The sequence below is a fragment of the Pituophis catenifer genome, unplaced genomic scaffold (assembly GCF_029215685.1).
Source record: "Pituophis catenifer annectens isolate HBS135680 unplaced genomic scaffold, rPitCat1.0.hap2 SCAF_2, whole genome shotgun sequence".
In the NCBI taxonomy this organism is placed as follows: domain Eukaryota; kingdom Metazoa; phylum Chordata; class Lepidosauria; order Squamata; family Colubridae; genus Pituophis; species Pituophis catenifer.
In genome coordinates this window covers 236,897,913-236,921,435 of record NW_027256882.1, presented here as the reverse complement: position 1 = coordinate 236,921,435, position 23,523 = coordinate 236,897,913, and the positions used below count along the sequence as shown (strand labels likewise).

The window sequence follows — 23,523 nt, the reverse complement described above, 5'->3', positions numbered from 1 at the left end:
TCTCAAAATCCTAGATATGTCCCAGCCACCCAAAATTGCCTACTTTGCACTATGCCATGATTGCATAGTTAGTTGAATTTAAATTCCACCAAAACCAGTGAAATTTACATTACATGGATTTTTTTTTTTTACATTCCCTTGTGTATCCTCCTTTGATATTGCCGTACTCCATTTGCCAAAGAATTCAGAGTAATATATTTTCCCGAGTACCATATTTATCTGAAAAGGAGGATGATCCACCCTCACCCCCTAGGGAAGATTGGTTGCTAAGAAATCAAGTCTTTGTCAGCTAAATGAATTGTCTGGTTGCCAAATTATTTATTTATAAGGCATCCCACATTAAAATGAGTGTAAAAGGCATCCCATCTGTAGTAAATTTCGATGAGTTCAGTGGCTTTCTCTCCCACGTTAACATGTGTGGGGTAATTCTATGCTAGGGGATAGATCTATTTAGCTCAATTTACTCCATGTATGTTTTGTAGAAACAGGAGAATAAATCACTGGACACTGAGCTGTTTTTCCCTTCCTTTTATAACAAAGGGAAGATCTTTCTTCTTAGAAGGAAATGTATGCATTCTTTAATAATATCATATTCTCAGTAAATGAAAGATTACTTTGCCCCATTTACAGATAGTTATTTGGAATGGGAAGCTTTTATCTTCCTTTTTGGCAAATATAGTAGGTAACTATCTGAACTCTTTTGTAGCAGAATTTTGGGGGCCCTAAAACTGCTTGAAAGATATCCCTAAATGGTCAGGGATTGTCACATTTATTTTCATCTCTTCATCTCTTCATTACTTTGCTAACTTACAACAGCAGTTCATAATTTGAACAAAATGATCATATATAATGAAAAGCACCTGTGTCCAGTGCATACACATCAGTATAATATTCATCTTCATTGGAACGACCGCCAAACATATAGATGATTTCTCCAATGGCAGCAAAAGCATGGCCTGACCTAAAAAGTTCAAATTTATTTGAATTAAATGCTGCATTTCCAATTGAGAAAGAAATGTTTCTTAAAGTAAAAGAATGTCAAAGAGAATGTGCTTTAAATGGGTGAATATTTTGCAAGAAACACTATGAAGCCACTGGAAAGGTTAATCAAATCAGAACCAGAATGTCTTCTTCTTCGATCACTAGGGGAGAGAAGCACAAGGAAGAATACCCGGCTGAACAACTTTTTTCCAAAAACTTGATTGAATATTGTACCATGAGATGAGACCTAGAAACAAATAATTGTAGGGCTGTTGCACTGAGATCACTTTCGAGGGGCTTGGAGCGTTCTCCTATCATGAGAGCTACAAGCTGTCATTTGTAGTTAGCAGAGATAAATGCTGGTCCAGCATGGCTTATAAACAGTCTATTGATCTGTATTAATCTGTATCTGTATCTGTATTAATCCTACATATCAGGGGTGGGTTCTACTTACCTTTACTGCCGATTCGCAATGGGAGCGCGCACATGCGCTTGCTTCGCTGGCGTGCGCTTTTGAGCATTCAAGATCGTCAATTATAATGTCTGAGCGGGTGGGTGGAGCCTCCCACTGTTTTTACTACTGGTTCTAAAGAACTGGGAGCAACCCGCGACTGCTACTTATGCTTTTGCAAAAGTCTAAGGGGACTTACTTTGAGTGAAGTATGTAGCTAGTCTTTTCTTGATCTTCTATTTGTGAATTCTCTCTCTAGTGCTATTGTGAAAGATTATTGAAATGAAGAGGAATAGATGATGTGCATCTTTCTCTTCTGTGTTTTTCTGTAAAAATGACATCTCTTATATTTTTGTACATAGTATGGTTTAGTAAAGCACAATATTTTGTGTCATATAGTACATATAGGTATATGCATAATTTTGTATTCATTCATTCATGGCTATGTAGTGTATATTGGAGGTGGTGACCCTTTGAGGGCTGCATGCAATGAAATTTCATTTTAAGGTATGCCAATTAGTGTACATTCAAAGTGACAATAAATTTGTTCTGTTTGTTCTGTTCTGTTCTATTTTCCATTCCATTCCATTCCATTCCATTCCATTCCATTCCATTCTATTCAAAAAATGATTAGAATTCCCTCCTTCTCCCCTCACCCCAAGCTGTTTCTCATAGTTAGATGGCTTTTTTCTCCCTCTTCTGATAAAGCCAAACTCAACAGTCTTCTCTCTTGAGCTTCAGTATAGATCTAAATCTCAGGAAAGGTGCTGAGTGCTAGCAGGTGTAATATGGATTTCTGTGGAAGAGTCAAGTGGGTCAACGTGACAAAAGAGCAACATGCCATCACAATACAAGCCCTGGCCTTTTGCAGTGCATTGTGAGATTGCACACATGTCCAAAAAGAGTACATCTTGTGTCACTCGCTTTCACTTTGATAGAAGTAGCAGGAAACTACAGATACCCCAGCTGGGGAATGTTTATTGTTATATCTGAAAAGAATGGGCTTCTAACAGGTGAAGAAACATGATCTTTTATTCTATATTTACTTTCCTCTATTAAATTGTTAATATTTGTTTGGTTGCCTTCCCAAGAGACATTTCCTGTCAATATTATACCTTGCAGTTAAAATTATTCTTTTGCTTTGTTTAGGACTTCTGTTCAGGCATTGCTTTACTTATGCATTCATTGCTTTTGTATCTATGGTCTACTCGTACTCTGTTGGTGCAAAGCATTCTTATAAGATTTCCTTGTCTCTCTAGCCAAAATTCTTACATTCTGTGGTTCTTCTGACTCCCTCACAAATTGTCACCAGGTTTAGAAAGTTGAATAGATCAAGTTAACGTTTCTATTTTCTAACAGTTTCACACATGTTAAGATTTTATTTATGTTAATTTTTAGCTGGAACTAATTGGCTTAGTTAATATAAATTTATTAAAAATTGGATCTAGCTGCAAATTAGGAGATAATCACATGAATGGGCAAAACATGATATGCTCTGCTTAGAGACTGCTTTTCCTTGAAATCGGATTTCCATAAAAATGTAGCTATGCTTTTAATCTCAGTTGCCCTTATGATGTCTAATTAAGATGCCAAGTATGTTTATGCTTTTTTGTATGAACTGTTTTCTGCAAATCCCAAAGGTGCTTTTTCAGGAGGCAACTGGACTTTCTTGTTTTTTCTTTTGAAGACATTTTGCTTCTCATCCAAGAAGCTTCTTCAGCTCTGACCGGACAGTGGGGAATGGAAGGATTTATATTCCTTGCCGACAGCTGGTAATCTGCATCCTTTTAGAGGGTCATTGAAGCACTTGGAGGTTTATCTGTGTCCTCAGGGTCACCTGAGTAGTGCTCCTGGTTCCTGTAGTCTGCAATTTTTCCTCTGGAAATCCATTCCTACTCCCATTCCATTCAAAGGGTGTTCATCCCAAATTGCTTATCCCAAAAAAATCCCAAAACATTTGGGCTGCGAGTTTGACAGCCCTGCTCTAAAGGATGCAAATGACCAGCTGTCTGCAAGGAATATAAATCCTTCCATTCCCACTATCCTGTCTGAGCTGAAGAAGCTTCTTGGATGAGAAGCAAAACGTCTTCAAAAGAAAAAAACCAAGAAAGTTCAGTTGCCTCCTGAAAAAACACCTTTGAGCCAATCATCATCTGGATGACTAAGAATCTTTACAGACGGTTCCTTGCATGATTGCTGGAAAACCAAGATTGTTCAAGAAGAAAACAACTTTGTTCCATCAGATCAACTTAACTAATTTTATCTGGAATAGTATGTTTGGGTGCACAATTATTATTTTCACATTTTCTTCTCTTTTCACAATGTTCTCTTTTCCAAAATAAACATATTTTATAAAAATTACAAATTTATTGTGTTAATCAGAGACTTATCATTACAGTAAAAACTTCATGTTTGGGACTGCATGGTTGCAAAATCGCCACTTGCATTGTTAGGATTTTCACAAGTTTTCTTGAGGTCATCTGAGCAAGTTATTTGAGCAAATGAATCAATTTGTTTCACTTCCCCACTGATTATCCTACTTTGAGAACGAGGCTGAAAGAACAACTATTTGGCAGAATGGTTCAAAACACTCCAAGCAGATGGATAGGGTAACACCCTTTCCCAACCTGATGTTACAGTTCAATTAGTTAAGCTGTAATACTAATTATCCCCAGTTGGATTGAGGATACTGGGGATTGAAGATTGAAGATACTGGCTAAAGCAGGGGTCTCCAACCTTGGCAACTTTAAGACTTGTGGACTTCAACTCCCAGAATTCTTCCACAAAGCCTATCCATAAAAAGCCTATCCTTTTCCAGCAATGAAAACTCATTTCTCACCTAGAGCTAGTAGAAATAAGAATCCTTAATACAATGTATCTGGTGTATTTAAGCATTCAGTTGCACTTAACAATCAGACAAATGAATAATGTTATACCCAGATTACAGACTGAAGCTGACAAAGTGGATTGTTTAAAGCCACTTAATGAATCCAGACTAAAGTCAAGAGTCAAACCAAATATATATGGATTTATAGTTCAATCCCTTGGCCACAAATTCTGCCCTCACACTCAGAGAAGTCAACAATGTGACACCTACAGCACAGCAAGTCTATTTTTTTTTTTTACAAAAGTAGAATTAGAAAACCTCACTTCTATTGTGGCAACAGCTCTATAGAGGTCAATACCTTTTTCTTCAGCATGCCCTATTGCTTTTGGCTCTGCTACAAAAACCTTTGGAATACCTCTTGACATTTTTAAATGTACAACAGCAGTATTAAATATCTCCTAAGTTTATTTTAAAAAGTTTGTGATCCCAGAACACTAGGAACCATTGGTGCTTTTCTCAGGAGACAATTTTGGGATAACCATGACCTGGATGACTGAGAATCTCCATAGATATTTAACTAGGAGCCATTGTACCCCAGTTCCCTTTAATTGCCCCTTCCTTGTTGTATATGTTAAGACCTTTCCTCCAAAAACTTCTGCTCGTCTAATGCCCCCATCTCTCAATGGAAATTCTGTACATAAAAGCCATGAGCTGTACTCTCATTCATGGCTTCCTCGCTCTTATGAGTCACAATTTAGAATCTGACTCTGACCTTGAATCTGATGATGAAGTTCTACCTGAGCTTGTGCTTCAGGATTCTCAGCCTCAAGACCTAGTGAGGCAGGATTCAATTGATCAGCCACATGCATCTACTGTTTAGCTGGAGCAATCAGATAACAAGGCACAAGCCCTAAGTCTAGATATCTACAGAGGTGAGAGCAATGCTCCTCCATGCTAGGCAAAGAGTGAGGCATGAGTAATTGCAGCCAGCTATCTGGAGATAGATTTAGATAGCTGCTTTGCTTGCAATCTTTGGAGATAATCATTTAGTTTTCTAGCTTGTGACCCTTTGACCATATGACTACCTGATTTTGTTCTCTGTAACTTTTGGATCATATTTGGACTATGCTATTGCTTCTTGGACTGTAAGCAACGTTTTTCAGGCAAGCATTCTCTGTGAAGCATTTTAAACTACATTCCTGTCTGCTGGTATCAGCTTAACTGCAGTGGCTACTGCTTGGCTGCATGTGCTTGGCTGTAACCTCGAATCAGAGCACTTATTCTCAGCCTATTAACTGTATTTCCTGCATTGCAATGTTTAATTGGTTTTCCAGTGTGACAGTAGCATAGCTACTGAAAAGCCCCCATGCAAGGTTTTTCTTGGGGTTTAATTGGAGAGTGGGATGCCAATGGGATGGCAGGTTACTAGAAATATGAGTGTATGATGAAGAACAGGGTATTCATATATGTACATGCATGCATGTCTTGCAGTTTAATGCAAGAATTGTTTCACTGTTGAAACCATTTTAAAAATTGTCTTTCATCATGTTATATGAATACATATAGCTTACATACAATATCATATTGAATACATACAGTATCTTGAATACAGCTCATCTGTTTGGAACTCGCACTGCATATCAGACATAAATACAATCAAGAGAGTCCAGAGATATTTTACGAGAAGAGTCCTCCATTCCTCTAACCGCAATAAAATACCTTATGCCACCAGACTCCAAATTTTGGACTTAGATAGCTTAGAACTACGCCAACTTCAGTCTGATATAAGCATAGTACATAAAATTATCTGCCACAATGTCCTTCCTGTCAATGACTACTTCAGCTTCAACCACAACAATACACGAGCAAATAATAGATAAAACTCAAGGTAAACCGTTCCGAACTCGATTGCAGAAAATACGACTTCAGCAACGGAGTAGTCAATGTCTGGAATGCACTACCTGACTCTGTAGTTTCTTCCCCAAACCTTCAAAATCTTAACCTTAAACTGTCTACTGTTGACCTCAACCCATTCCTAAGAGGTCTGTAAGGGGTGTGCATAAGTGCACCAGCGTGCCTACCGTCACTGTCCTAATATTCCTTTTTTACTTACTTTTTTTCATATATTCAAATTATGTTTATACTTTTACCTGCTATCTTATATATGCTTGACAAATAAACTTATGAAACTATAAAACTTATGAAATGGTAAAAAATTCAGGATTCTTCAGCAGGATCTAAAATTATCTTCTATGGGATGGCTACATCTAGTTATTTGAATCCTTATCCCTTGAGAATACTCCACAGAACAAATGAAACAGCTCATTATATGACATTATATTATCTAACTATATTAAATACAGGAAACTCATTATGGATTCACCAATTAAACAACTGCTTGAGGCTCCGGTTGTATCTACATTTCATGCTTCCATTGCCAAACGTTTTCCCAGGATAGTTTATTTTTGCAGAAATTTTATTATAAGTGTTACTGTTTGTCTTTTTAAATAATAACAGAATATGTATTTACTAGTTCCTTTCTTCTTGCAATAAAATGAAGTGGGATTAAAGGATGAATGATAGTGGCTTGGATCAAATACAAATGAGAAAAACAGGATTATTTGGTATATTTTTCTTCTACCACATGATCCCCTGTACGCCAAAAGCTCCTTTTTGGAAATTAGGAGATCTTTCTGAAATAACATAAAACCTGAATGGGATATTTTGTATGAATAAAAGATACATTAGAATGTAAGTAATTTTTAAATGATTATATTATTATCTTCCTTGTAATACATTCAAATATACAGCTTAAAAAGCCCTCGAGAATGACATTTGTCAGTTCTTAAAATTTGCTATTTTTATTACACTACTTTATAGTCCTAAAAAGTTCAATATCAATCTTGGCAAATGCACAGCATAATAATGATTTTATATGCATACTTATGCCAATGCAAAAATTCATTCCAAGCTGCTTAACTGCAATTTATAAACATAGCCCAAAGATTTCTGCTGTGAAGCATTCCAGTAACAAACATATCAATGCTAGAATGATTCATATAACCCACATTTCCTTTCGGCTGTTGATACACTAATTTTGTAATTGCAAGTTTGTGGCTCAGATCTGGTCCAGATTTATGAAGCGGTTGAACACTTTCATTATATTGAAAACTAGCATGGGTCATATCTCTATTTGTAGCCCTAAATTTAAATGGAATTGCATTTGGTCCAGTAAGAGAAATGTCAGACATAACAAGAAGCATCTTGTCAGCTTCATGCCATGACCCTCAAACAAGGATTATAATACGCTGCAGACACATATTTTGTGTGATGAAAAGTGAATCAAAATATGCCTTTTACTGTACCGCATGGATTTCAGATGCATTATTTTAAAATATTTGCTCCCGAAACAACATACACAGAGGTCATTGACCAAATGCCCATTCTCACCTTTCTAGGGCTTACAAGGAATGGCATGTCCTTGATATGTTGCTCTGGTAAAAGTCTCCTTTACTTGTCCGGCTTGTGGTTCCACTTTCTTTGAAGATGAAGAAAATTGCTCTGAATTTGTCATCCTTGCAGTTTTGTGCTGTGCAGTGAACTCTCTAATGCAGAGGTCTTCAAACTTGGCAGCTTTAAGACTTGTGGACTTCAACTCCCAGAATTCTCCAGCCAGCATAGCTGGCAGCATAGAAAGTCCACAAGTCTTAAAGCTGCCAAGTTTGAAGACCTCTGCTCTAATGATTTTAGATTTGCTGCAACTTGTGTTGTTGCTTTTGTGCATATACCAAAATATTAATAAACCAAGTGGTCTTCTTCACACTTGGAACGTACTTCTGAAAATGGTTATATGGTAACCTTGACTCTGTTGCTGAAAGCTATAGATCAGGTGAAAAATTATTTAAATTACATATAGGAACCTTTTTACATGATGCTATTAATCTAACCTGAGGTGCATGATAATTGTTTCTGAATGAACACTTAAGCACTGAACTGGGCAAGATTATGGCAGTGGGACACAGAGCTTAATAGTAAAAATTAAATTTATTTATGTTTCTTGGATAGTATCTTGATTTATGCATAGTACCTAATGAAATAAAATTTCTGGAGCAGGGGACCAGTTAATAACATCCAAATTATGGAACATGGATAATAACATTTCTGGCTTGCAGAATAGCAGAGAAACTTTCTATAAGATAAAGTTGAATTTTAAAAGTGCTGCTTATATTCTTAACAGAAAATACAGCCATATCTGCTAGATTGGGGGGGTGGGGCAACCATGGCCACTGTATATGTACTTCAACTCCCAGATTTCCTGTGCCTTCATGGTCATAAGTCCACAGGTCATAAAGGGGCCAGCCATAGTTGCCCACCCCTATGTTAGATACTATTAGAAAAGTCAAGGTTGATTCTTGTAACTTCTTGGATACTTCCATTTAGGAATTGGTTTTGCAAATAACATGGTTTACCATTGCATTCTTCTGGAATATACTGTATGCAGTGGTAGGATTCAACAGGTGTAACAACAGGTTCGCTGAATGTGCAAACCTTTGGTGTTCTTTGGTGTGTGTGTGTGTGTGTGTGTGTGTGTGTGTGTGTGTGTGTGTGTATATATATCTCCCAGGAAGCAACACAGAGTTGCAGTTTGTCAGCAGAAAAAGGGCCCAAGAACTTGTGAATGAGATTTCACAGAACCTAGGGCTGAAGAACAACTAAGTTTACATAGGTAAAACCTGGCTAGAAAGAATATGCATATATATATATATATATATATATATATCTTCACTGTTATCTGTGGTAAAGTGACAAATCTTGCTGAATCATGTTTGTGAGCTTTTTATGAATAAGCCACACCTAAAATAAGTGGTTGTGTCTGGAGAGCTAAGAATTAAGTTTTTGCCATACTGGTGTGAAGATTAATAGCTAGTTTTGCCTGCAACCATCACTATTGGAGAGAATAATGCCGAGAGACTAAGGATTAAAGAGCCGATATAAAACTTTTCCAACTTTTCCAACTCTGCTAATCAATCATAAAGTTGTGAATGATTTGCTCCAGAATCAGAACCAAACTGTGACCCAGATGGACCAATTTGTCCAAACGATGGATAGCAGGTAGGACAGAATATGTCTCCACCAATGACTCCTCTACTAGTTTTGACTAAGGAACTGCAAATAAACATGACAGGAGGCAATGCAATCATTTTAATTCACTTTAATTCATCATATTTACCAAATTGGTTACTGCTACTACATCCTCTTTGCTTGATAAATACAATGGAATCCAAATGATCGAACTGCCTTCTTGCTCAATTTAAACTACTTCATTGAAACCAGACAATATCCTCGCCAACACAACATGCAAACTATTATTAATTAACTTAATGATATAGGGAGCTAGAAAATGGGCACTTCCCCCTTTGTTTAAATTGAGAACAGCTCAGACTTGGAGAACTATATATGCTAAAGTGACACATCTGAGGACTAACTTCAAGAATTCAATCAAGCAACTGATTGCCAACTGTGAAATTTGTCACCTCTAACAAGATAAGCTTTTATTGTGGGGAAAATCCTGCTGAGTTTTGGCTGTTAGATTCAGATGTGGGCTGGAATGAAAGAGGATTAAATTACTAGTTTACAGAGGGGTAAAACATGTGGGAGATAAAATCCTTGTATCTCAAGTGATTTGAGACTCAAGTGACCTGAGAAATAATGAAATGGTGCACCATTGGACTTTTTGTCTTTTTAAAGGCTGAAGGAAACTTGATAGCTTAGAGAAACATAAGTTAAAATAACAAACATGTTTCTGTTAGGTTTCAAGCCAGCAACTTTCTATTTACGAGAAGAGTGTTATAACCATTGTGCTGCTGTAGTATTATTGGAAAACACATGACTATAAGGGTTCATTCAAGACAATTGTAACCATTGATTCAGTTGAGGGGACACTCATCTTGCTGTGTAATAATCAATACATTGCTGAAGTTAATCTATAATAAAGTAAAGCCCAGATGGGCATGAATGTTCAACTTGATCTAAGAGGAAAAATAATACTTTAAAAAGACACCAAGTGATAATACCTGGAGGATGCAAATGTAGCATGAAGGGAGTGAGTACAAAGTGAGGTCACCAGTTCTTGCCCTTCAGAAATGTCTTGCTGATCCATTCTGGTCCTGGAATAACTGTGCAGGGTGCATATGCTCTAAGACGGGGGTCTCCAACCTTGGCAACTTTACGATTTGTGGATTTCAACTCCCAGAATTCTTCCACAAAGCCTATCCATAAAAAGATTTTCCAGCAATGAAAACTCATTACTCACCCAAAGCTAGAAGCTAGAATTCTAGGAGTTGAAGTCCACAAGTCGTAAAGTTGCCAAGGGTAGAGACCCCTGCTCTAAGATACCCAAAATTTATTCCTTTTATTGTTACTTTAGTAACAATAAATAAATATTGTTGCCTGGTATGTGATTTGATCCATGAATGAGGCTTTAAAACAAATGTGGGCAATTTGTGGCTCCTACTCCTCTTTAAAAATTGTGTGATTGCCAAAACTGTAAGGTTTACATAAAAGTTTAAAGCTTTCACAAACAGATTTACTTGTCTTAAGGACAAGTAAAAATCGCAACTCTACACTGCAAACCCAGGGAAAAGAAGAAGAAAAAATTATGTTGCCCATGGATATAGCTTGTGCTGCTTCCTCTTTTTGAATCAGGCAACCTCCAAACATTAGGTGTGATCCACACCACACAATATTGTCTTCCTTTGCTTTAGAGATTTAAATTTTCATTGACAACTAAAATAAAAGAACACAAGAATAAGATACCTTGTTTAACACACACATACAAAAGGCTGAAAGAAGAATAAAATAAGTAACTTACCTGGCACGAGGGTCTGCACCAAAGGTTTTCACTGGAGTCCAACAGTGAGACACTAAATGCCAACATGAAATATTAGAATGACAAGAATAGTCTAAGATGCTATGAGCAATAATGAACAGGAGTGCTGGGATATAGTAAAACATTTATAAATGTTTGAAAACATGACATAGGAAACAAAAATCATACAAAACTACTTCTCATAGAAATTTCCCTGGTAGTTTCCCCATAAATAGTTGTAGAACACATTTAACATGATTGGCTGATAGCAGATACAGGAATATATAGCTAGACTCATTTTCAGGCTGCATAAAGTAGAATTTAATTAAATCGATCAACACATTTGCTATAAGTAAGATAAACTCTTACCAGTTTATAGACGGTAGCACGTAATAGTAGGGTCTATACTAACCTGTACTGCAGGTTGACAGAAATAAGAAATCAAGTGGTTAATTTAATTTAATTAATTAATTTATTTGTATGTATGTTTATGTTATTTCTTCTGCCAACCTAGCAGTTCAAAAGCATGTAAAAATGCAAGTAGAAAAAAAGGGACCATCTTTGGTGGGAAGGTAATAGCGTTCCATGTGCCGTTGGCGTTTAGTCATGCTGGCCACATGACTACGGAGACGTCTTTGGACAGTGCTGGCTCTTTGGCTTTGAAACGGAGATGAGCACCGCCCCCTAGAGTTGGGAACGACTAGCACATATGTGCGAGGGGAACCTTTACCTTTCTTACGTTATTTATACCTGCCTTTGTTATTTTTACAAATTTGGCAAACATATCCAAACCCTTTCTCCTCCTATTTTCCCCACAACAGCCGCCTTGTGAGGCGAGTTGGACTGAGAGAGAGAGTGACTGGCCAAGGTCATCCATCTGGCTTTCATGGCTAAGGTGAGGCTTGAACTCATGCTCTCCTCCTTTCTAGCTTGGTGCCTTAACGCTAGACCAAACTGGCATTTCTATCTGCATTTGTTTTATGAACACATGCTGCATTCTAGAGTGACTGACATAAAGCAAGCTACTTTGTCCTGTGAGGATTTGGTTGCACCTACCTGTATTGAACGTATAGAGATCATTCACTGCTTTACCATCTTCCGTGCCACCATACACAAAGATGTTTTCGCCTACCACAGCTGAACTGTGTTCAAGAGTTTGAGGAGCAAGACCACTGGTCGTGATTTTCTGCCATGTTAGAGAATCTTAAAATAAGGAGGGGAAAAAAAAGAAAAGAAATTACTCTCTTATTTTGAAGTTGGCTTGGGCAGAAGCCACTTTCTCATTCTGCTTTTTTCCACAGAATACAACCACTGGAAGAAATACTACAGAGCAGACTGTTCTTTACCTCCCCATATGTCTTTTGCAAATGACTGTTTTAAAAGCTGGATCCTTTCATTGACAATGTATTTTTTTTAGGTAAACAGCTGCTCTTTAATTCAGCGCTCTCAATTAAGACTGTGTCAGGCATCTGTAAAGGCTGCTTCACTTCAACTGTGCTTTGACTGAGTTACCCCTTTGAAGCTGCTTTGTAAAGGAATGTGTCTATCCACTCTCCCCCCACCCCTTCTAAATGACCTCCGCTGACGTTCTTTGAGATTTTGAAGGTATCAAAGGGTCAAGGACAAGAATGGATAACATTTCCTCTGCATCTCTAGGCAAATTAGGTTTGGCTGATTTATTATATGAACAGTGTCAATGAGGAGATCTGGGGAATGTCTAAGTTATGGACAGGCATATTATATATTATTTCTTTCTTCAGTGCCACAGAAAGGATCGCTGAATGTGGAAGTACAAAGAAAATAGGAGGACCAGGAGAAGGAACTTCTGAATTTCTGGGACTATGGACTCCTTTAAAGCAATTTTGGGATTCTATACCCAGTTAGACTGTTTTGTTTTATGAATACTACATATGTCACTTTGTGCTCTCTACCATCCATGGTACCATGATGAAACTCATAATATAATATGCCCTCAAACTGTGCCTAGTGAATAAAAACATTGGGGGGTGGAGCCCTCCATTCAGCTGCCATCATTATCATTGTCATCATCATCATCACCCCTCCATGCAAATAGTTCTAATTTTTTTTTAAAAAAGCATTAAATAATATTTAAATAAGCCCCTTTTTTTACATTTTAAATACTAATTTTCCACCAATTATCAGCAGAAAACCATGCTAATGAAATTTGGCACTAAAATGGCTCTGGAGCTGCAAAAGAACCTGAAAGACACATGCAGTTGGTGGACCATAAATCTCCTCACAAGCAGCATCTACCTAACATGTTACATCTAGGGGTTTAGTGGCCATCTATTTCCTTACAGAGAGGAAAGATATTGAAGTTCATTTTTATCTTCAAGTTCATTTTTATCTTCAAGGTGAAATTCAGCAGGTTCTGACAGGTTTTGGAGAAGTGGTAGCAGAAATTTTGAGTAGTTCAGAGAACTGGCAAATACCACCTCTGGCTGGCCCCAGAGTGGGGTGGGAATGGAGATTTTGCAATATCCTTCCCCCAGGAGTTGGGAGGGAATGGGGATTTTGCAATATCCTTCCTCTGGAATGGGGTGGAAATGGAGATTTTGCAGTACCCTTCCCCTGCAATGCCCACCAAGCCACACTATGCCCACCAAGCCACGCCCACAGAACTGGTAGTAAAAAAAATTGAATTTCACTACTGCTTCAAGCACTTTGTGTTTTGGAGCTGCAATGTGTAAACAGTGCAGGAATTACTTGTAAATATTACTTGAAATTTCAGTTGTGAAATAAGGCATTTGGATGCATGATTAATTGAACCATAGTTTACTAAATTAATTCAATTGCCTAGGATTGCATGACACAGTGAACCTTAGATTAATTATACTGGTTGGATTTGCATAATATATTCCACCACAAACTGAACTGATACCTCACCAGCTACATTTTATTCTGGAATGTTGTGCTTACTTAACCTATGTTCATTGAGTTGCACAAACTCAGAAAACCGGGTTAATTGAAAAAGCAATGAGCATCTTATCCATGGATAAGGGTCTTGTGTGATCACAGCAAAGAAACCACAGTTTAGCCAACTGGGTTGTGTGAACCCAACCTTCCTGCAGCTTCTTAAAAAAATAAGAGGGTGAATTCTGTCGCTATATAAGGTAAAGGTAAAAGTTCCTCCGCACATGTGTGCTAGTCATTTCCGGCTCTAGGGACAGTGCTCATCTCCGTTTCTAAGCCAGCGCTGTCTGAAGACGTCTCCATGGTCATGTGGCCGGCATGACTAAACGCCAAAGGCGCTGTTACCTTCCCACTAAAGGTGGTCCCTATTTTTCTACTTGCATTTTTTAAGTGCTTTCAAACTGCTAGGTTGGCAGAAGCTGGGACAAGTAACGGGAGCTCACCCCATTACACGGTGCTAGGGATTTGAACCGCTGAACTGCCAACCTTCTGATCGACAAGCTCAGTGTCTTAGCCAATAGATCATCAATAGTGTAAGAGTTGTGTTATTCCTGCTTGGTAGAACTTTCATGATAAGCAGTTCCGTCTCATCCTATAATTCCAGTCATAGATTAAGTTTATCACATCCAATGGATCTGTTTCTGAGATTGTAGGCAATATCAATTTCCTTTACTTAAAGCCTAGACTTTACTCTTCAGTGGGCATAATCTCTAAATTGCCGACTTTCCATGGGAGAAAATCACAATATGTCCCAGGGAAAAAAAATGCTAGAATGAAATATATAAACATATATAGATGCTGGGAGCATAAATAGTTTCTTGAACTGCAACATGAGATGCAAGTTAAATAAAAGCAATGCATTAAATTTATCCATCATCATGCACTGTGGAAACAGAAATTGGAGGTGGAGGAATCACTGATCATTTCATAAAAGCATCTTCACCTCATATTTTATACTGCTATTCTGTTTTAAAATAATATCCCCCCCCAAATTATGTATGAGCTTTTAATTGTTTTTAAAAAAGTATATACTCATGCTTATATTGTATATATTGTATTGCTTATATTGTATATTGTGATCCTAACTGTATAGAGAAAGGAGTCTCTAATCCCTATGTTCAGTTATTGTCCTCATACAAAAATAGCCTCATTCATATGTAACATTATGCTATTGTTATGTAGATAAACTTTGGGTAGGAAAGAGTTTGGAAACATTGTCTTCCCCTTTTAACAGGAGCTTATTATTATTTTTGAACCTCAGCCAAATTGGATAATGATCAGGCTGATTTGGAATGTAAGGTGGTATAGACCAGGCCACAAGATTGGGGAAGGCTGCTCTAATTTTATTTTAAAATTAACAACCCATGTGAGTTTGGACAAGATGAAAAAAAAAAAAACCCAGTTAATTAAAAGCAGAAGCGTTAACTTCCAATTTCTTCCTCAAAGCTACGCCAGAGAAAGGGGCAAAGAAAGTGTGCATAGCCACAGTTCAGGGATGTAATGCTAAATCATTTGTGTAGCGTTTGTAATGGATCAATGAATTCTTTAGTTGGAAAGCCAGTGTTAATCATTTATAAGTCACTGTACATAATTCAGAAACCCTGGACTTACAGCCCAAAGACACCAGTGCTTTAAAGAAATGTGAATTCTATTGTTAGAAGAATAATGGGGGGGGGGAGGGGGGTTCTGCAAGCAGGGGTTGAGCAAAAAGAAATCCCTGCTCTCAAGAACAAATCAAAAATGAAATACAAACATATAGTGAAAGAAGGAGATTCATTTATTCCCAAAAGCAAAGAGGTTGGTTTTGGGGGGGTTGGCTACAAAAAAAAAATAAGGTCCAGAGACTTGGTTTCATAAGAGGGACTGGTCCTTGGTTTGGACTTGGGGTGGGCATGGTTTGTGTATGTGCTCGTTCTAAAGTCTTTGTCCAAAGATAATTGTCCTTCCTGTGCAGATTGAGCCCTTCCTGTTCTGGGCTTTGATCCTGAGGTGCCTACAAAATCCAGAATGAAAGATTGCCTTCCAGCTCCTTCCCTAGGTGTGGATTTATTATGAGTATCTTCCTTTATCCTGAGGGGATTCTTGCCTTCCCAATGGAGCCAGTGAGGTGCTAAAAAAAGTCTGTCTGGGGCAGATTAGAGGCCTTTTAACTTCCAACACTATATCACAAGAACTTCTTTTTTTTCCTTCTTCTTTCCCTCGTCATGACTGGTTGAATATTTTTCTTGCTGAATTATTCCAGTCGCTGTGCAATAATGTAAACTGGTATAGAGTAGACCATGCATTAGGAGCAATCTGATATACTGTTAAGCAGTGCTACCAAACAAAATATGATAAAGATCACAAAGCAATGGAGAAACCTGGGGTTCTACACTCAGCAACATTATGTTTTATAATTACTCTGATGGTTCATAGATATTCATTGCAGGGACTATTATCTACATGTCTGCCCCCTCTCTCTACATATTATACCATCTTGTTCTACAACTCCTCAAAGTAGAAGCCCTGATCTCGTTGTTCCCTTTAGAGGGGCTCTCCCTATTGAAGAGTGAAAGTATTATCCACCCTTCCTTGGGTCAAAGAAAACTACTCCTCCAGCAGGCAATTTGTGACCCCTTGTGGAAGCCTATCCTGCCAGTATTGCCTTTGACTCCTTGCTTAAAGGTACTATTCTGATTATATTTGCACAGTGCATAATTACCAAAGCAATGTGCGTGCGTGCGTGTGTGTGTGCACGTGTATGAAAATCTTGAAGTACGTTGAGTCACTAGCAGCACAATTTCTCTTCTTTCTTTATATGCATTAATATTTACATCAGACATGTCAATAAATCTCTTCTCTCCAGAAATCCAGCCCTGAACTCAGTAGTTAATTGCAGCTGTTCCAGGGATGCCACTGAGTAGCTTTTATTATAGATATGAAAAGAGTAGCATATGTGCAAAAGTTCAGTCTAATGTATTATACATTTGTTCTCTATGTTTACAAGTGGTTCTGTCTTGTCTAGTCTTTACCTAACCAGTTTTAGCCTTTATAATATAGACAATAAATCATGACCTCCAGATTCTCCCATGTTTTGTTTGGGAGGAAACAGTGGAGAAGAATTAGCCCTGTCTTTTCAGTGTTATGCTATTTCAGCCTGTTGTCGCAATATACCATTACATAATTTCAATGTTAGAATATTTAAAGCTCCGTTACTGGGACTTGCACTTTAGAGACGTCAGCAGAATGATGACAAATGAAACTGGTCAGATGTGAGGAACGGTGTGTACGGACGGGGAGGTGGTATGATGGACTACAGTGAAGTTTCCCAGGAAGAAAACACATTTCAAAGAGGGAGCTGAGACAAGAGGCAACCCCACCCAGACAACCCCACCCTAAAGACATTTAGAACAGCCACTCCCTAGAATCTCTCAGAACGTGTCTGTTGGGGTGAGAGTAGTAAGGTTTGTCTTGCAAGAGTCTGTCTATTGGATGTAAACAAATAAAGAATGGAACTTTGGCTGGATTGTTCTATGTTGTTCTTGGGCTGGACCTGTTATCCAGCAGGTCCACTCACCTCAGCACGAGTGGACAAATGTCACTTTGTACCCATCTGCTATTGATCATCTGATTCACCTCTAATATAATGAATGATGAAGAATAACAGATTGTATACATCTTTTAACTGCCACTTGTTGCCAGTTTAAGTGAGAAGCCTGTCAGGGTGGCAATTAATCCCATTCTGCTTTTGGGTAATTGCACCTTGATTAGAGAATGGATCGTGACCTTCCCTTGAAGTATACTTTAAGAAAATAAACCCGAAGATATATTTTCTAAGAAAAAACTCATTTATTTGTTATAAAGAAAATAAAACATCTTACTAATCTAATTAGTTACATCTTGGCAAAGCTTTCCTGGCCACCTCTCTTGGCCGGAAAACAAAGAAAAGTTAGAAGAAAGTGAAAGAATGTGGACATGCGCAGTTAGCTTACTGATAAGAACTTGGCAAGCTATGAGGCTTCCGGTTTGGCTTCCATCGTCGCTAGACGGTCTTTTGGGACCACCACCCCCGCCGCCCGTAAAGAGCTGCCTTTACAGCTGAGAGGCGGCTCGAAAAACTCCGTTTCTTTAAGGAAATGTGAGGAGAGCCGGCGAGAGCAGGTAGAGCCCTCTGCGAAGTCCCCAGAGTTTTTTTTACTCTTGGGGAGGAAGCAGGATGAGGCTCCCTATCCAGCTTGCCGCTGCTCCGGGCTTCGGGAGAACTCTGCGCTTTGCAGAGCTAGACGATGTGACCAACCTAATCAGCGAAAACTAACAGATTACTTGAACAAGCAGGATGAAATCCGGATTTGGGACTCTAAATCGCAAGTATTTGTAACAACCCTATGATTGATTTTAAGAATGAAGAAAGAGTGAAAAGGGAAAAAAAGTTTAAAATGGCGGCTGGCTGAGGCTTGAGAAGAAAGCTGAAAGTGAAAGTCTTTCCGTTTGAATGGCTTAATATGTTACAAAGTATTTGAAGCAATAGCGCTGGCTACAAGAGAAGAGAAAAATTTCTGTTTCATGCTTCTTCCTTCTTAAAGACTTGATATTGATATTGTGTGGAGAGAAGACTTTTTCTTTAAAAAGAGTCTGTTTGTGTGGCAGGATGGCATTAAAACTGACAAAGCCAGACAATCAAGCTGTGGGGGGGGGGCTCCCCCACTTATAAATCACAAGAGCAATTTTTGAGCTTGCAGATGCAGAAGAATGGTTTTAAAGATTTAAAGGAATTTGTTGTGGAGGAGTTGGCAAGACATGATGAGATTATAAACCAGAATCTTGAAAAATTTAGACAGGAAGTTAAAGAGTTGGTTCAACAAAAGTATGATAACCTGAAGTGCTATATTGTAACAGCTTTGAAAAGTTTTTCAGAAGTAATTCTAAAGATGGATAAAGATATCAATTTAGAAATAGAGTCTAAAATGAAGGAAGCTGATTATAAGATTTATAATCTGGATAATAAAATACAAAGAATTGAAAATGATTTGACAATGATTCAAGAAAATAGCTCAGAAGTAGAGTCTAAAATGAAGGAAGCTGATCATAAGACTTACAATGTAGATAATATAAAGCAAAGGATTGAAAATGAAGTTACAATGATGCAATTCAGATCCATGGAATTTGCGAACAGAATGAGGGGAATACAGGAAAATAACAGAGAAGACTTGAGAAAGATGTCTGCTGAAGTTCTGGCTGTGATTTTAAAGGTCAGCTCTGAAGAAGTATTTTGTAAGATTGATAAGGTCTACAGAGTAAATTCTTGGGTGGCAAAGCAAAGACAATTGCCTAGAGATGTGGTGATTTATTTTACTGATAAAGGAATAAGAAATGATATTGTGCAAAAGTCTTTTAACTCCACTCTAGAAATGAATGGAATGAAGATCTGGATATATAAAGAGCTGCCGTCCAAGATGCTAAAAGATAGAAAGGACTTTGGATTTTTGGTGACTGAGCTAAAGAAACAAAACATCCCATTTAGGTGGGATGCTCCAGTTGGTATAATATTGAGATATCAAGGAGAAAGATATCAATTAAACACTGTTGAAAAAGCGGGAGAATTTTATTACAAGGTTTTTAAAATGGGCCCAACATCCCCACGTATGTCATCAGTGTCAGGAATACAGGAGGGGGATAAAGAAAAGCAAAATGAACAAGAGATTGAAACTCAGGCCAAGCAGATGGAGATGGAGGTAATGGAAAAACGACAAGTTATAGAGGGCTTTTTGGATGAGCCGCTTTTGGATTCTCCTTCAGAGGCTATAGCTGGATCACCTATAAATACAAGAGAGGCGGCTTTGGATCTCGATTTGATGTCTTATCAAGTTAAAAACCAGCATGTAATTCAATCAGCTGATATACAAGTCCTAGAAAGACAACCAGGGTGGAGATCTAAACCACAACAAGTTAAGAAAAGAAGAAGCAGGTTCTACAAAACTAAAAAAAATTAAACTACAATTCTTTTTTAGCCAACAGATTAATGCCAGTTATTTAAGAGACGATTAAATATAATAAGCGGGATTTATAGAAGGCTGATACATGAAAATATAGCTGAGGCAAATTACAGACTTATATTATTTTGAGAAGAATAACAGATCTCTGCAGTGCTGGTGTTTTTGGGATGTGGAAGAGCGGATTGGAACTTTCTATTTTGGACTCTCTGAAAAATGGATTACGTATATGTTGAGCTATAAGGCAAGAGAATTATGGAATTAGGGCATGCAGATGATCTGGCTGTTACCCTAACGTGGTTGTTGGAATTAATAATCTAGACAAAAGACATTACAGAAGATACCATATGGAATATAAATATAAAGTCACTCGGGGTTTTTTTTTTATACACAGAAATACTTATTAATGATGGGGGCAGATGGTAATTGAAGATACTGAATATACTGTTGGAAGCAGGACTTGATGTTACCCTAACATGGTCGATGGAATTAACAATCTAGTTGAAAGACATTACAGAAGATACTATATGGAATACAAATTTAAAGTCATTTGAGGGTTTTATTTATATATGGAAATATCCTTTAGTGATACGAAAAGAATAAGAATAAAGATATTAAATATATTATGTATGGTAGACCTGTAGGAAAGTGAGTGAAACAAAATTGATATGGTACAAGGTGATAGGTAACGTTACTGATTGCTTAGTTTAGGAAAAGGGATGTTATGTTTAGATATTAATATACTTAAAAAATTTGAATTAAGAGATATATGTATGGGGGTGGAGGAAATGGGTAGATTATGAGTAGAATAAATGCCAAATTAGGATCTATTATATAGTTTTATAGCCGAATGCTGTTTTGAAATGTATAGTATACGGGGGACATAATAATAATGTTAGAAAGAAATGTTTAGCACATAGGGGGTGGTGTAAAAGGGTGATAAAGTATTATATAATGTGATATTAATTTGGATTTCATCTTGCAGAAGCCATGGGGGGAGAGGAGGGTGAGGGGGGGTTGGGGGGGGGGAAAGGGGGAAAATTTGTATTTGAAAAAATTTTTCAATTAAAAAAAAAAAGAACTTGGCAAGCTACGATAAGTCTGAAAGTTCAAAAATAAGAGCTCATCTGGTAAATACAAAAACGCAGTGACAAAGCCCTACTGTAACTGTGGTATAGCTAAGAATGACATGAACCTGTGTACTCATGGGCTAGGATGCAAATGGATGGGAATGCAGATGAAAAAATATAGATACAGAATGCAGAATAACAGAATTGGAAGGGACCTTGTAGGTCATCTAATCCAACCCCCTACTCAAGCAGGAGACTGAACCCTATACCATTTTTGATAAGTGGCTGTCCAGTCTCTTCTTGGAAGTCTCCAATGATGAAGCACCCACAACTTGAAGAACCCAGTTCTTGCAACCTTTCTTCATAAGTTTTAGCCTTCAGGCCCTAATCAGGTTTGTTACTCTTCTCTGCGCTCTTTCCAGAGGCTCAACATCTTTTTTTATAGAGTGGTGACTAAAACTAGCTGCAGTATTCTAGGTATGGCCTTATAAAGGCTTTATAGGTACTAGTACCTGACGTCATCTTGATTCAATCCCTCTGTTAATGTAATTTAGGATTGCATTGGCCTTTTTGGCTGCTGCCACACACTGCTGGGTCATATTTAATTGATTGTCCACTAGGACTCCAAGATCCGTCTCACAGTTACTGCTATTAAGCCAGGTTTCACCTAATCTGTGTTTGTACTTTTGGTTTTTCTTGCCTAAGTGTAAGACTTTACTTTTCTCTACATTGAATTTCATTTTGTTAGATAGGGCCCTGTGTTCAAGTCTGTCGAGATTCATCTGGATTTTAAGCCTATCATCTAGAGTATTCCTACCAGTTTAGTATCATCTGCAAATTTAATAAACTTCCCTTATCAAATTATCAGGTTATGTTTGTTCTGTTTCTTCTAATTGATGAAAAACTGGTGTTAATCAGGGATGTTGAAAGCATAGTCCATTTTGGCTGAAATGTATACATTTGTTGAATTCCAAAATATCTTAATATTATTAGGATGGTGGAACCTCCTGTAAAAGCTGTCAAAACTTCCACACATATAACGTTGCGCAATAGCTCTAAGAGAATCTACATTTGCTTCTCAAAAGGTAGTCCATGTTTATTTGCATTGCAAAGTCTTACAACTATTGCCAAAATTAGGACTGGCATGTTGCCCTGCATGAGGCCCATAGAAGAGTAAAGCATTTTCTCTTCTGGAACAAATCAGGCTAAAGTTGGATCTAAGGTACAGTGGATTACGAACTTACATTTAGAACTGAGTGAACCTTTCATTAGAAAAGTTCTCAGTAGGGAATCTAAACTTGGAGCCAAATCACCTTCAGTGAGCAAAGATATATCTAAAAGGGAGTTGGTTTTAAATGAGATACATTCCTTTCAGCTCTCTAGGTGCCATGAGAAAGCTTTGTGTCATAGATCTAATCAAAGGGCATTCGTCGTTCATTTGATCAATCACTCTGTAATATATCTGTGCTGAATGAGCTCCAATTTTCCATGAATAGAAAGAATAAATAAATAATGTTACTAGAGAGATACTGTAAGTTTTGAAACAGGTCCCAATACTAAATCAGATTTTTGATTAAAACTTCTGTTTTAATTTTAAAAGGTTCAGGTCATTCAACAAAGCTAGTAGAATCCCTACCATGCTATAGACACGCAGCAAATACTAGTTGCATAAAATGAATGAGATTATCAGAAGCTACCCTGATGAATTATCATTGCTGATCCTAAGTAATAAGGTATTTAGGATAAGAAATGTTCTTTTTTTTTTTTTTTTTTACAAAACATGAGCAAGAATGCCTCTGACTAGCCATTAGCTAAATGAACTATAAATCCTGGGAAATTTATGTTTTTACTCACCAAGATCAAAGACATAGACTCCTGGAAGGCAATACTCAGCATTCTGGCTTGAACAACCTCCAAATAAATATATCTTGCCTTTTACTACACTATAAAGCAAAGTTGAAATGTTAAAGTCATCCATAAAACTTCTGTATCTCTCCGCCCCATGGTTAGAAATTTCTGTAGAAAAATATACCCCTTGGTTCCTCAAAGAATACTGCTGACCTGTAATATTCTTTACCACACAGTTGTATCAATAATCTAATTTGGGAGTGGAGAAGCTTTTTGGTCCTCAACAACCAGGAGTGCTGGCAGGATTCCAGGATGTGCCTCCAACAGCTGCCCAGTTAATGAATGTTAGGAAGAATTGAGGATTATAACAAGGTGGGTGTGTTTCCAGGCTGCTTCTAGCATTCATCAGCTAGGCAATAGAAGCAGGTGAGAAGCAGGGAGCGGACAAGGGCCATATGGAAGCCAGCTGAGGGCTACAAGTCATTTGTAGATCATAGGAAGCCCAAATGTGATCTACATTCTGTTTTTTAAAATTTTGGTGCAGTTTATATTTCTATAAATAGTGTTTTTATAAT

The 23,523-nt window shown here is 37.6% G+C and overlaps 1 protein-coding gene across 1 annotated transcript in view; it reads right to left on the bottom strand.

Annotated features, from left to right (window-relative positions):
• Window positions 1-23,523, bottom strand: part of LOC139311261 (rab9 effector protein with kelch motifs-like) — a 62,904-nt gene that overhangs the window by 31,392 nt on the left and 7,989 nt on the right. The window contains exons 5-8 of the mRNA XM_070935660.1: window positions 22,955-23,043; window positions 12,184-12,330; window positions 11,131-11,182; window positions 861-961 (exon numbers count right to left, since the gene is read on the bottom strand). Of these exons, the coding sequence (XP_070791761.1) occupies window positions 861-961; window positions 11,131-11,182; window positions 12,184-12,330; window positions 22,955-23,043 (389 nt within the window). The remainder of the gene's footprint in view (window positions 1-860; window positions 962-11,130; window positions 11,183-12,183; window positions 12,331-22,954; window positions 23,044-23,523) is intronic.